The sequence below is a fragment of the Rhea americana genome, unplaced genomic scaffold (assembly GCF_003343005.1).
Source record: "Rhea americana isolate MKP2758 unplaced genomic scaffold, rheAme1 scaffold_8, whole genome shotgun sequence".
NCBI lineage: Eukaryota > Metazoa > Chordata > Aves > Rheiformes > Rheidae > Rhea > Rhea americana.
Window position 1 is genome coordinate 2904785 of NW_028186978.1, and position 14778 is coordinate 2919562.

General features: G+C 34.4%; 1 protein-coding gene across 4 annotated transcripts in view; it reads left to right on the top strand.

Annotated features, from left to right (window-relative positions):
- Positions 1-14778, top strand: part of CORIN (corin, serine peptidase) — a 146320-nt gene that overhangs the window by 75038 nt on the left and 56504 nt on the right. For 3 of the 4 annotated variants that reach the window (XM_085322797.1, XM_085322799.1, XM_085322798.1), the window contains exon 6: positions 10234-10347. The exons of the other annotated variant lie outside the window; for it this stretch is intronic. In XM_085322797.1, coding sequence (XP_085178923.1) covers positions 10234-10347 — 114 coding nt within the window. The remainder of the gene's footprint in view (positions 1-10233; positions 10348-14778) is intronic. 4 annotated transcript variants of the gene reach the window in all.

The window sequence follows — 14778 nt, forward strand, 5'->3', positions numbered from 1 at the left end:
TTCATACTTGGCACAGAATGAAGTACAGTTCTGAAGAAAGAACAGGATATTAGATACCTACGGTTCATTCATGCATGGTACATAAACTGTACAGAAAGTAAGATATAAATGTACCTGTTAACTTTTGACAAATGATGGTTGGCTGAAGTGTTCAAAAGCCCTACCAAGTCTTGATGGCTGATTTTATAGATCAAGTCAGAAGAGAATGCTGGCTTCTGAAGCTTGCAAGTTCTAGAATCTCTTCTGGCTAAAGTGATAGATTTAATATTACATAATACTAGAGAAGAGTCTGTTAGAATAGTGCCTGATTCATTATTCTTCCATAATCTGTACTGCAGGATTTATATCTATCTGACAGTAAATTGCATGAATTACAGAGAAGTACATAGTGGAAGCTTATTGTTTCTCACCAGGGGAAAATATCTTGAGCTGGTTTTGAGATTACTCCTACCTGACAGACTGCAGAGACCTATGCCACTTTTTTGCAGTTCTGATATTCTGTTGTTTAAAACAAATGACATCTTAAATTAATTTGATAATAACATTAGCTATTGTTCTGATACTTGATATGAATAGTTTATATGTGGAGGAAATGATAGGTTATAGGAAATATTTTGATTTTTTTTAGAATAATGTTTCTCATACTATTCCTTTTTGACTGAAAAAGGTAAGAGTCAAGGTTGCCCAGGTTGCTTCTCCTGCAAAAAGAAGTTAATGTTGGAGTTGGATATTTGTTTTTGCAATTTGTATATTTAAAATAATTTATTTCACTGAACATAGCAGAATCAAACAGCAGGAGCTGGTTCACTGTTCCAATCCCCTTTTACCTAGTTCTCAGCCTAAAGCAGTCTTTAGGCTTTTCTCGGGATTAAATTCCTGGAAATTCCRAGGGTTATGTCGTTGGCAATATATGCTGCTTATGTCTCAACTTTGTGGTTTCTCTTGGGGACTAGTACCTCCAGGCTGCATGCAGTGAAACCCTCCCTGCCTGCATATGACTTGTATATACTTTGTTTTGTATGAGGATGCGTTTCTGCTGTGGAGGGTTAGCCATTCCTTATATTTATTAATAATAAGGTCTGTCTGTTATAGCTGTTTGTTTCAGCAAAGTACAATGCAGTCCAAAACAAAATTTTCTCTTGATGTTTTTCATCAGGTTGTGACTAAATACTGTGTATCTTCCACATTTTATTAATTGAAAAGTATCATTCCTCCAAAAAACTTTGAACTACATATAACTTTCCAGGCTCTGTTGGAGTGTATGCTCGACTGATTTTCTTGTTAGAATGCAGAGCACGTATCTCAGGGACAATGATCAGCTTTCCTGATATATGTTTATTAGTTAGAATTGGGATTATCCTAGTGGATATATGCTTGTTGATGTGTCCCTGTTGATATTTATCTCTTTGCCTAGATTTTTCTTCCACTGGCAGTCTAAATCACTAAAGCACTTTACCACTATGGAGACATGGCAGACATGCCTGATGCGGCCATAGACGTACTGGTAAAGCTGAGCTGCGTGCCACTACACTAAAATCATCCTGGCATAAGAAATGAGTTACAGAGATAAAAATGCAAGTCTGTAGGCAGGGTTACATTGGTTAGGTTGATGCCCTTTCATACACGTTGCCCGACTATGCTAGAAGGAGTAAAACTCATGAAAGCCCAGATACCTCACACACAGCCAATTTACTGAAAAAAGGAATGGAGATGGAATAAATGAGTCTTTCCTCTTGGTCCTTCTCTACTGTCAGCTGGGAGGTAAAGTTGCCTTTTAATATGGCAGCTTTCTAACTTAGTGGAAGAGCCATGAACATTTATACCTACAATACTGAGACACAAATAATACAACACCTGAATGCTGAAAAGCAGTAATTTCGAGATTCTCTGTAACATTTTCCAGAAAAAGTAGACATCAGAGCTTTTAAAGATAAAAATGCACTAATATAAGAGACCATCTTTTTAAGTAATGCTTTTAAGTTATGAGCATGGCAAAGGAGGGGACAGCTTCRGAATACGTAATGAACTACTGATACTGCTGTTCAGTAAAAAGTGAAAGGGAAAATGCCACTGAAAATGGAATAACATAGCACAGTCTCATGTACTACTAAGCTCATAAAAAATTATTTATATTCTGACAAGTGCCCTTCTGAATCTTTGTTTTTTCATCTCTCAGTGTTTTACAGTGGATAACCAATAGCTAGAAAATCGGCTACTATGAACTATAAGCTTTAGGAATCCAGTTGTTGAGTTTTGAGGATAAATATTTGAACTAGTTTCACAGATGAGCTGTGAGCATGTAAGGGAGTAAGGGACAAGTGCTGTCGTTGATTGATTCATTCATTCCATATTAATTCAATAATGCATTCTTCTGGGAAAAAAAAATCAGAAGCATTCCCGGGGCTGCTATGCATCTCCCTGCTGACAGAAATATTTCAGCTTTTTTTTTCTTTCTTTTAACCATCCCTGTGATTCTCTGTTATTTTAGTTGCTTTGATCAGCCAATAGCTGATGCTGTTAAGCAGTGGAGAAAAAAATAGTAGCTTGAATGACAAGTAAAGCAACACAATAAGCTGACTTACATTGATATGGAGTTCTCAGAGCGGCACTACAATCATTTTWAATAAATCTGGACTGTAAAACACTTTCAAAAATAGCAGTGAATATTGATGTTTCTGCACTTTTTACAAGGAAATCTATGCAAGAGTCCGGAACTGGCAAGCAGTGTTCACTTTTGCATTATACTGCAACAGCTATGAAATTGAAAGTAACACACAGAACTTTTTTATTCTGCAATACAGAAAAAGTTGCTGAACTTTTTACCCACTGGTTATTGCAGCAGTTTTTTCAATTGGATGCAGTCTTTTAGCTATTTTTTTCTGACTAGAAAAGTTATAATGATTGTTGAGTGGGAGAACCAGTACTGATTCCCTGGATAATCTCCCTTCTTGGCAAAAACATAGAAATTAAGTGTTGTATGTGTTGATTTATGCCCTGCAATGTTCGGGGGAGTGAAAGGGCTAAATGCATGAATAATTGGAGTGAACCTTTTAATCTGTTTGAGGATGACACCACAGGAGCTCTTAGTCCATTTTAATCTGTATAAGATGCATTTACTTGGAGTGCCACATTAACATGTCTAAAAAAGATCTTTTTTTATGCGCAATACTTTAAGGTACTGTAAAAACAAATAGCTAACAGATGCATGAATGCCACAACTATAAATTTCAGCAGTAGAATTTATTTCTTCTCTGTGATAACAGAATTCCCTTTACCCACATTTAGCTTTGAGTTTTGCAGTAACTCAGCTGAACAGTTCACATTTTCTTCTAGTGGCTCTCATCACATACTACCTTGTCCTGTGTAAGCTGCCATACTGCAAATGATACAGAAAAGACTCAAGAGAATGAATGAAAGGCATACAGGAAAATGACTATTTTTTCCTAACCAAACATATGGTGAACTATTGCAGAGCCTTTATTTGTTCTTAGCAGCAAACACTGATAAAAATTGTTCTGACATTTCTTTCACGGTGCCAGGTTTATCTTCTAGAACCTTCCACACTGGTATGAATTCAGAGAATGAACAGCTTTGAACAGAAACTCTGAAGCAGTATCTGTGTGTAGAGGGGTATCTTTTTTTCTATAGACATTGATAGGCTAATTATATACATCCAATACATAATTTAATTAAGAAAAATCTTTTTAAATCAGGAAAATATTATCTTTCTTTTGTGCCCTTGCATTCATTTAATGCAGTGAAAAGAGGGCAGAGGTGAAAATACTGACACTGATCAGTTGCAAAAATAGCAGTAGCAAAATAATTTTTTAGGAAGACAAAATATTTTTCAGGATTGTGGTGTGTCAAATGAGGAAACATTCACAGTCATGCGCTCATTCATTATTTCCATAGAATCAGTAAACATTATATTTAATTATGCCCTTTGATTTCTTTTTTTCACTCCCTCTCTGCCTCTCTCAGCGTGCCTTCCTACTCTTTACCTCTTTATTTTCCAACCTGAAGTTTCCCATGTGGCCTTTTTAGGTCACTTCACTTGAATGGAGTAGAGAGGACTTTGTGTCCTCCCACAGAGTTTTGCATCCTAAAGAAACAGAGAAATGGACAGTTTCTTGTGAGGCAGGAGTTGCCAGCTCCTGTAATTCTGTGATCCTAGCACCAAATCTTTCTATAGTTGGCAGCTACAGGATGCATATACTATACTCCAAGGTACATGGGATATAGGGAGCAGATGAGGAAAATTTGTAGCAAGAGAATACAGGGATCCTTCTGGGTCCCACTGTACTACTGTGAACGTAAGAATGGCTGTATTAAGTCAGACCAAAAGTCCATCTAGCTTGAATGCTGTCTTCAGAAGCTGCCAAAATCAGATGCCCAGAGAAGAATAGAAGAACAAGACAAAAATATATGGTAATACTTTTTCAAAATTCTCCCCCAGTTTCCATCACTTTGAGATTCAAGAAATTATCTGCACTTTGTGACCCACTATAGATTTTTCTTCTATTAATTTGTTYGTTTGTTTCACAAATCTATGCATGTTTTAGCATCTGTAATATTGTGTTGCAACATTTCATAGCTTATTTATGGATTTTATGAAGAATACTGCCTTTGGCTTATTCTGAAGGCAATTTTGTTTGATAGCTTGTAGTTCTTGCATAGGAATAGAGAGTGAAGATTGTTTCCTTTTCATTTTGGAAAAAAAAAAGATCAGCAGTTTTCCTGATCATTTTCACAGATATGCAGTGCTTTATCAATTGCTATACAATGCAACCAGAAGTCATACTTGAGAGTTGTAAAGTAATGTTTTTCTTTTCAGTCTGTGCTATCTGTAGCTTTGCAGAGATCTGAAGGCATAATCCTCTATAGAAAGCATTCCAGTAATGCAGCTGGGAAGTACAGCACATAAATGATCTTGTCACTTCAGAGACACTTTTGATGATAGTGCACCAAGTACTGGTAAAATAAAACACTTTTTGCCACCAGTGGTGTTTGCTCAGTGATTTTAGAAGTTTTCCAGACTGTAAATCTTCCCATCAAAGGCCTGAAACAAACACTAGCAAATTGCTTTTCTATCAGCCACAATTGTTTCCATTTTCTTTGGCTTCCTTTAACATTCTGTCTTCCTTAAGAGTTCAGATGCATGTATTTTTGCACACTGATGTTAATAAAGGTGTGAATTATTGACACAGGTACAAATAACTTGTATTTTCCAACATAATCCATTCTAGTAACACCTTCACAACTTTTTATGATTTTGGCAAATTTGAGTGTAGTTATTCATAATTTTTTACTTAGGACATTTATTTTAGGCTTGCTTTCTTCTTATTATTATGCTTTGTTTCAAATGGCTCCAGCATTTCTGAGTATACAGTTGTGCAGCTGTTTGCCTGTATTCAATACAGTCTTATAAATGGTTGCATTTCTAAATCCTTTAGGTTTTAGGTCAGATATTGAAATTCAGTAGAAGTGTTTGTTTTTGTATACAAGACAAGGCTTTTATCATTTCCATTAAAATCTGATCTGTCGAAATATCAAATTTTTAGCCTGCACAAGCTTGGTAGAAAGCAGAAGGTACACTCACTGTAGGTGTTCACAGGGCATGTGCTCTTCTTGGATTAATCACTGCACTGACTGGACCAACACATCCAGTCATGTTCTATTAGAAGATTGCAAAAGGTGGGAAGATTTTTTATTATAATTCCTTCTGTTTGCTTCTGAGCATTGAAAGTGAGAGAAAGAAGTTAGGAAGAATTAGAAATTATTTCTATTGTTTGTATATAGCGTACCAGACAAATAGGAAAGTGCTAACTTTAGGTAACTGAAGAAATGGAGAAGTGAGTTGGGACTGGAATCAGAACAAGTGGGAGCAGAGTAGAGTAGGGATGTGTTAGAAGGGGAGAGAGTAAGAATAATCTGTAAGTGCTTGGGCACTCATTTATCCACAGTCCAAAAATGAGTGTGGGACTCCTGACACTTTATTTCTCTTCTGTCTAGGAAAAGCAGTCAAGTAAATGTCTTTCCTACCTTCTGCCTTTATTCTCCTAGTCCATATCAGTCTATTCGTATAGAATGTACAAGTCTGTTCCTGATGCTCTTAATACAAATGAAGACTTGTGCTGATTGCACAGGTCAATAAATATCAAGAAGGTTCCTGTAATAATTCTTTTTGATCTATTTATGTGTTTTTGTTTGTTAATAAGCAGGAAATTGCATAAAAGCACAAGTTAGAAGTTTCTTGTTGCAGAAATTGGGAAGAGCGCATAGTAGAAGGCAGGAAACTGGAAGAAGAAAAAGATTGGCTCATAATTAAGAAAATACAATGCTATCATATAGAAATATAGAATGAGATGCTTTGCCTAGCACTTTGGCAGATACCCTGTGTAATGTTGACCAAGGCACTGGAATCAAAATGTTCACAACTGTTTTTTGCACATCACTGATTAACTGAACTCTTAATTTGTATACCTGAGTTTTGATTTGCAGCTGGAACATGTTCTTGTGGGTACAACTAAAGGAAATAGGAGCTGTACATTGAACATATAAAATAACATCAGTATCTTTCAGAAAAAAATCATATACTAGTGTGTCTCTGTGCAGTGAACATTATTATTCATTGTTTCTTACAACTTTGACTTAAAATTTCTCAGTGTGTTGGTTCTTTCCTCTATAAAAATCAAATGTGAATGCTATCTAATCTTATGTTGTTATTAAGCCTATCATATGTTGCAGTTCATAGTACCATTCCAAAAAGAGGTGAGGCTATGACTCCACAGGCAGAAATTAGTAAACATATCCAACTATGCAACAGGTAGTGAGGAGAACCCACTGAGAAGCACATTTTAAGAATATGCAAAAGGATGGCTTTTGTGGTTTTGCCTTATCTTGTCTCTGATAAAAGTTCGGGTTTAAATGGCATGAAATCCTCCAAAATCTTTATTTTAAGTCTCATATATGTTTTGGTCACTTTGCTGCAGAACTAGGAGCCCTCTTGAAAAGAAACTGCATTACGCAACTGTAAAATAATATTTTCATTGGAAAATCAAGATCATGTGCTACCCAAGTAGAGAATGCACCTCAGAATGTTACAGAAAAGATTTTGAAATTATTTACGTAACTTATTATAAGCACGTTTCATACAAGAGCATCAGTGGACTAAATCTAAGATTGCCCTGTTTCTTGGGGATAATAAAATAATATTCCAGGTTTAGAAAAGCATGTAAATATGCTGAAAAAATAATCTACTGCTGTCAAAAGATAAGAGTGAAAATGGAGGTGCTGCAAGTGTGTGTGTTTGTGTATGTGTCTATTGCCGTATTGTATTAGGAAACACAGTTATGCCAGGACCAGAAATGAAATTGTGAATCTGGATAATTAATTGCACTTGTGGTCAGTGTAAGCTGGAGCAATTCATCATTTCTGAAAAACACACTCCATGTGTTCAGGCATGTCCAATGTTCCGTGGTATATCACAGCATCCACTGTGCATGTAGCATTTTTTAAACTGTGGAGAATGAATATCACATTGCTATACAGAATAGCTGACGATGAMTGGAAATGATATTTTTTCATAGACATGCTAAAGACTCCTTCTTTATTCTCAAGGGCAGATTTTACAGGTGTAATAGTCTTTTTAAGACTGCTTGTAGAGATCTTTTAAAATGTGTCATTCATTGCTGGCAATGTTAAATGGCTTTGTTTGAGATTGATCTTTCAGTTTTTCCTCTTAACCATGTTCCTCTGAGAGCTATCCTGATATTTTTCTAAATGGAAATATGCTTCACTCCCTCTAGGAAACCTTGAATATCAATTTATCTGTGTGAAAATAAGTTTTTAAGACTTCCTGCAGTGTTAACTTTACAGTACTCTGTAACACCAAGGCTAATGACCTTCCTTGCCTAAGAGCCCAAGAAAACAGAGAAGTTTTTTCTCTTTTTTGTAGATAAGGAGCGGAGGCACAGTTTATCTGTGTTGTCCAAGGTAATGCAAGAAGTTTGTGACAGAACTGGGAAGAGAGCCTTTATCGCTGGAAACCATAAAACATTGGTTGTTTCCTTATAAACATCTTGGCTGATATATGTCATTTTATATGGTGTTGTTTCACAGTGGTTTGTAAATCAGTTTATCTTTAATAAATAAGATCATGTATGGATTTTTTTGGAGGAGCTAACTTTCCTCACTGATCAAGAAAATCAAGTCAAGATAGAAGTACTAAAAACATGGCATGAAATTCAAATTTTCTGGAGAAAGTAATGAGTTTTTAAAATAAACTTTCTGTCTACTCTTGAACAACAGAACAATGGAGGTTTTTTTATAAAACAGAAAATATAACAGAAAGGATTTTAGGAAAAAGCACTTACTAATATTTTAACAGTCCAAATTATAAGGAATTCTTTATGCCATTTTCTGCTGCTCTAGAAATCTATTTGTATAAAAACTTTATATAGGGACATAAATATTATAGAAAGGATTTGAATTTTTTATGGATCATCTTGTTTTATACATGTAGTACTAGAGATTTCTGGAGTAGTAAAATAGGATTTGATTGACATGTGAATTTCACATGTTAATTAAGTAATGTTAAATGTTACATGAGATTTAGAGTTGATCAGTAGAGCTCAGTTTTTGTTTGCCCAAGAATGTGCTTAATAAACAGGCTATTGTGCATGGTACTTTCTTCTAAGAATAACGACTCTATATGGCAGTTATATTAGGAATCCTATTGAGTACAGCTGCACCTTATTGCTGGCTAAAGATGAGTGTGTTCACTATGAAAATTAAATAAAATGATTACATAAACATCTTCATAGTCATTGATTTATTAATGATTATTTCAAATGTATGTAGTGTATTACCTTTGTACTATCATTTACTACAGTGCTGAACTGAGAAAATCAGTTTGAAATGGAAAGTATAGAGCTTTGTTGTGATAAGGTGTGAGATGGTTTTAGTGGAGGAAGAGATTCTGTAACTGCTGCTGCTGAAACTGCTGATTTGTCGTATCTGTGATTTGCACTATGGTAAAGATTGAAGGCTACAGTTAGAGCTTTAGTGTTCTTTTCAAAGATAAGTGCAAAGCTGAATTACAAGGGAGTTTCTATGGAGAGAATTTTGACCTTTCATGAGATTTCATTGTTTGAAATTACTGTTTTCRCACACGATTACATTTTGTAATGTTTACTTTGGAAAATTGCCAGTTTTTTTCCTTCACTTCTGAAAGCTAGTTATCACTTCAAATATGTTTCGTTAAAATCAAGGTTTTTTTGCTGATCTTTTGCTGAAGGTAAAACTTTCTGTTTGTTTAGCCTTACTGATCATCATTATTGCTACTTGTAGCTTTTTTGGGGAAAAAATAGATCTTGTACTGAATATTTGTTTTTTACATGACATCTTCGCTTTGCAAGCCCATATAATTTTCACTTGACGTCTTTACTTTGAGTTCCTATATTTATATGCTTTATATGGCTTTCTTAGCCAAAGGTTTTTAAAGCAAAGGCTTGGAATTTTGGCCTCTGTTCCATGGGCTAAGATGTAAAAAATTTTATGGTGATCTATATCTCCCTATTTTTAAGTGTCTTGGAGGATTTGAGTTATAGAAGATTTTGAGTCCTCTTTCTCTGAACATCATGGCTCTGCAAAGATCTCCAGTGCCACCCAAAGCTCTAGGTTTTTTTTTCATCTCTCTAGGTATCTCAATTCCCTATATATAAAATAGCAATAATGAAGCTTTTCTAATGTTCAGGGAGTTATAAGAATGTTTTGGGAATACTTCCCCCCAAAAAACTAGAAAGACACTGTAGAAAGTGTCTGTATTATGACTCTGTTCAATCTCAATTTTATAATCTTGTGACTGAACATTTAGGTTGTGAAGATTCATCTATTGTAACTTTAGTTGCATATTTAATCCCAAGTATCTATTTAATGAGGAAAAAAAAAACATATTTAATTTCATCCTACAGTCAGTGTTTAAGAGTTATCCTGCAGAGGTGCTTCTTCTTTAGTAGTAAAATTGAACCTCCCTGACAAACTCARTCTAGATACTTAATTTTTAAATAACTAAAGCTAGGAAAAAATGTCAGCCTGAATGTGCTTGAATTTGATAAATTTTGTTGCTTACATGTATCAATTAACAGTCATTGTTCAAAGTATCCTTCATTTCCTATTATTTATTTTCACTCTGAAGAGCTTAACATACGTTTTTTTTCACTTCTTTGCCAGCACTGTGTGGAGGAGATGAGAGTTTCTTGTGTGCTAGTGGGATCTGCATCCCAGGGAAACTGCAGTGTAATGGCTACAATGACTGTGATGACTGGAGTGATGAGGTCCATTGCAGTAAGTTTCTTAAATCTTGTGGCGCTCTATTGAAGCATGTACTGAATCCAGTCAGGGAAGCCTAAAAACTAAAGAAGGATATTGGAATAGCATAAGAGCTTTGCATGGTATTTGCATATATGAGCATTTGAACTCTTTCTTAGTTGCCAATGAATATTTTTAGGTTTACTCAGTCTGACCACAGAATGTGTTTTAGATTTTTGAAAGTTTATGCTTGCAAGCAGATTTCATCAGTAATTGAACTGCTAAGATTTCTGTAGGGAAGGATGTAGAGATCAGAAGTATTTTGGGGCAAAATAATTTTTTTAATGGATCACTAATATACAAAAAATAGCACTTCTGCTAGGAAACAATCAACTGAAAACTATTCAATGCATTTTTCTTCTAATACTTCGCATTAATTCTACAGTTCATGCAAAACCATCTCTTAGAAAATTTTGGCTTCAACCTATATGACGTCTGTTTAAATAAATACCAGAATAGGATGTTGCAGAAAAGAAAAATAGGTACAAATGATTAATGTCTTAATTTCTTACTTCATTCTCCACTGTATCTTTAGAGCTCCCATGTATTTTTCTGCACTATGAAGAACATCCTAGGACTACTACTGCCTTTAGGAAAACTGAACAAATGTACAGTGGGAAATCAATGAAAAGGAAAAAAATTGAAAGATAAAAGAAAAATGAGGAATGTTGACTAAATAGGGACTACAGTATAATATGATGCCACAATATAGTGCTGTGCATTCAGACTTTGGAAAATATCAGTGCTTGGGTTGAATTCCAATCTGGGCAGCTGAGAGTCATCTCAGAAGATTTCTTTCTCATTAATGATTTAAGAGCCCACATCTCCTGGGCATTCCAGGATTCATGAAACCATTCTTGAGAAAGTTGCTAATAGATTTTATCTGGGATTCTCTAAGGAATAAATAGCGGATGCAATTTCCTCCTTGTCTCAATATGAATGAGATTACAGTGTGTTTTTTCCTTAATAGTCTACAATTTATTTATTGGAGATTTATATAATTTCCAATACGTAACAAGTTTTGCCTGTTTTTATCTTTGAGCTTTTCCTGTCAGGGTTAAGTTCAGTTTTAATGTAGCCTAGAAATTTCAAAAATGCCTATGAGACTTTGGTTCTCATGTTACATTAGAAATGGGAAAAGGAAAACTTGTTAATATAAGGAAAAGAAATTACATGTCTTGAAAAAACACGCATTTTAAATTTAATGAGTTAAGATTACATTTAAAAGAAAACCTGTGTGTTAGAAGACATAAGGTTTACAAGCAGAAGATATCTTTTATTAGATCACCTACTAAGAATTGAGGGGAGAAAAAGACAATTTTTTTTTCAAAAAAGACCTTCTTTAATTGTAGAACAGAAACAGCAAACCTGAAGGAAGACTTGTTTGCCTGAAAGCTTATCTGATAAAAGATGCGGTTTCTCCTGCAATCCTTCACCCTCCATATTCTTCGATCACCACAGTTACAGGAACGTTTTTACCAAAACCTATTAAATAGGTTGGTGAAAATACACCATTAAGATACTCAGGACAACCTTACTCTTAAGTTGTAGCAGTTATTTTTATTGCCAAATAATAACACTAAAATTATTATCTATGCATGGCACGGTTTTATTCCTAGTTTAAGTTAAACATGCTTTTAAAGGTGCATTGGTATGAGATATTTGGGTTGGTTTTCATTATCTTCCCCCTTCAGAATGCTACAAAAAGACATTTGGGCATATTGACAATTCATGTCTCCTCTTCTGATAAAGACAATYACAATGAGTGAAGGCAGCTTTTTCTTTTAAATCTCATTGGAATGACAAGATTTATTCTTCTATTGATAAAAAAAAGCAAAACATATTCAAATTTATTTAGAAAAAAATGAATGACAGAAGTAACTTTTACCTCTAAAATATTTTCTTCAAAGCCAATCAATAGAAATTTTAAGTGTAAGTGTAGTTTGAAGAGCCTACTTTCTTCCTATAGGGCTCATCAGAAGTTTTTAATTTATAATGAACTTGTAATTAAGTTTAGTAGATGATTAATTTATAAAATCTTAGAATAATACTCTATTGTTCAGTGTATATGCTATGAATGTTTAAGTCTTGTCTTATATTCATTCCTGTAAGTCTTTCAGTTCATACTTTACATGCAAAGCACTTGAGTAGTAATTTACTGTGATAGGGATTTCCATAATAATGAAAGTAGTCGATATTCACCATTCAGTCATTAAGTATTTAGAAATTTAGCTGTGATACCTAAGAAAGAAAATCAAATTTTGATTCTATATGCCTTGTTTTATTTTGTGTAAATTAAATTCTAACTGCTAGTGCATACATATACGTAACTTTCTAGTTTAATGGGACCCAGACCAATAGATGGAAAACTTGGAGCCCAAGCTTTGTTTGAGTCTAGAAAACTTCTATCTATTATGAAATGTATTTTAATTTTTCTGTTGTAAACCTTGGGAGGGAGTGGAGAAAATGAAACAATAACAACAGATTTATTTTAGATAAATGGCTATTTTGGCTGCATCAGTAATATAAGCAAGGAGTTTGGGAAACACAAATGGAGAAAACTGTTMGGACTCTTTCTTCTGGCAAGCAAACTTTTGTAGCAGTAGATTTGTTTAGGAGCAAAATTACCCAAAAACATTACTGCAATCTTGTGAAGAGACTACATGAGACTTTTACAGTCTACATGATTGTGAAGAGACCCTAAGTCAGTCAGCTGTGGTGTGGACCTGCCTAGGTCTTTTTCATTGCAATTACTTCCCAAAAGGCTCTTACACTCAAAAGACCAAGTCTGATTAGAATATAAATAATAATAATTAACCATTTATATCAGAAAACTGAAAGCAACTTGGTAAGGCAGAATGGAAATAAAAAGGATTTATAAACAAAACCACCCTTGCTGACTGTTTCTTTGGAAGTTGGGGCCTTTATTCCAGGCTTGGTTTCCATCAGCTCAGGAACTTCCTTTTTCTCAGTAAATTCTGCCCCAGTGTTCTTGTGCCCTTAAGAGATTTCTTTCTCTCTCACAGTGGAGGCCTGACCATGCGTGTGYTCCCTGCTCTTTCCAGAATTGTTTCAATCTCTGATGTGCTACAGACTCACTCCTTGTTGGATTCTTGCTCTGCTTCCTCTTATCCTTAAAAGCTATAACATAAGATTGGAACAGCATGCAAGCAAGTAGATTTCTCAGGAATGATAACAGTTAATGCTGCTGATAATTTTTTTCTTTTTGGGAAAATAGATTTTTTTTCAGCTGTAAACTGTATTGCAGTCACAGTAGTTCATTTAGCTTGATTTGGTATGTGTTAATGAAATATGTGTCTTGGCAGTAGCACTTAGAGCTTCAGAAGATGGCATTTTTTTTCATCTAAATAAATGGTAAAAAGCATTTCATACAATTTGGAAACAGGAGTCTTTAAAGTGTAACTAATTGCATCTTTTAAGGATATTTGATTGATTTAGATTCAAAAGACTGAAGCTTGCCAGTGTAATTGGATGCACTAAAATGAGATGTATAATTTTATAAAAACAAGATCTTGGAAAGCTGTTTCTGTAAGTATGCTTTACAATTCAAATTAAAATAGTCCTGCTTTCTTGCTTACATTTAGATTTAAAGATTTTTTTTGTTTGTGACCTAAGTTGGATTAGTTTGTCTTTTCCTGATAAGGAAGTAAGGAAAGAGAAATTGCTGGTAAATAATTCCAGTAAGATTTTTGACTTTATGTATTATTATTAACTAGTATAAAATAGTTAACTTTAGGCTTTGTTTGAAAATCAAACCATTCAAATTAGTCATTGTTTCTAGAGGAAATTAGTGTGACAAAACATAATGGGAAAATATGGCAATATTCATACTACTCAAAATTGATTTCACTCACTTGCACTTGTTCTCTCACAGACAGCATGCCTGAACAGAAGTCAAAGGGTTGCTGAATAGAGAAAATTGTTCAGTTTTTGTGATAGATTTAGGTTTTTTGGAGTTTGAAGTAGCAATTTGTATTTAATTTTATGAAAAAAATGCTCCATCTTTAAGGAAATTTAAGTTGGGGCATGGATGGAAATAAAACAGTGAACTTATCCAGAGGAAACAYTGTCGGAAAAGACAGCTTTTTCTGATTTCCATGAGGAGCAAAAGAAGTAGAGAAACTGCCAGAATTACGAACTGCTCGAGGAGGATAAATGGTTGCCAGAGTAGTTCAAGCTGTTGGAGATTCAAAACAAATAATGTTTTGAGTTTCTCTCTCAGCTGGCTATTGTTTTGCTTATATGAAACTAGAACTTACATATTTTCATTTAGTTTTGGTTTCTTGGTATTTACTCTTTTCATGCCTTTTCTTGTTCTTAAGCCGATGAACTATTGACTACCACACTCATGACAGTGATATTATATTATTTCATGTCCTGAAGCCC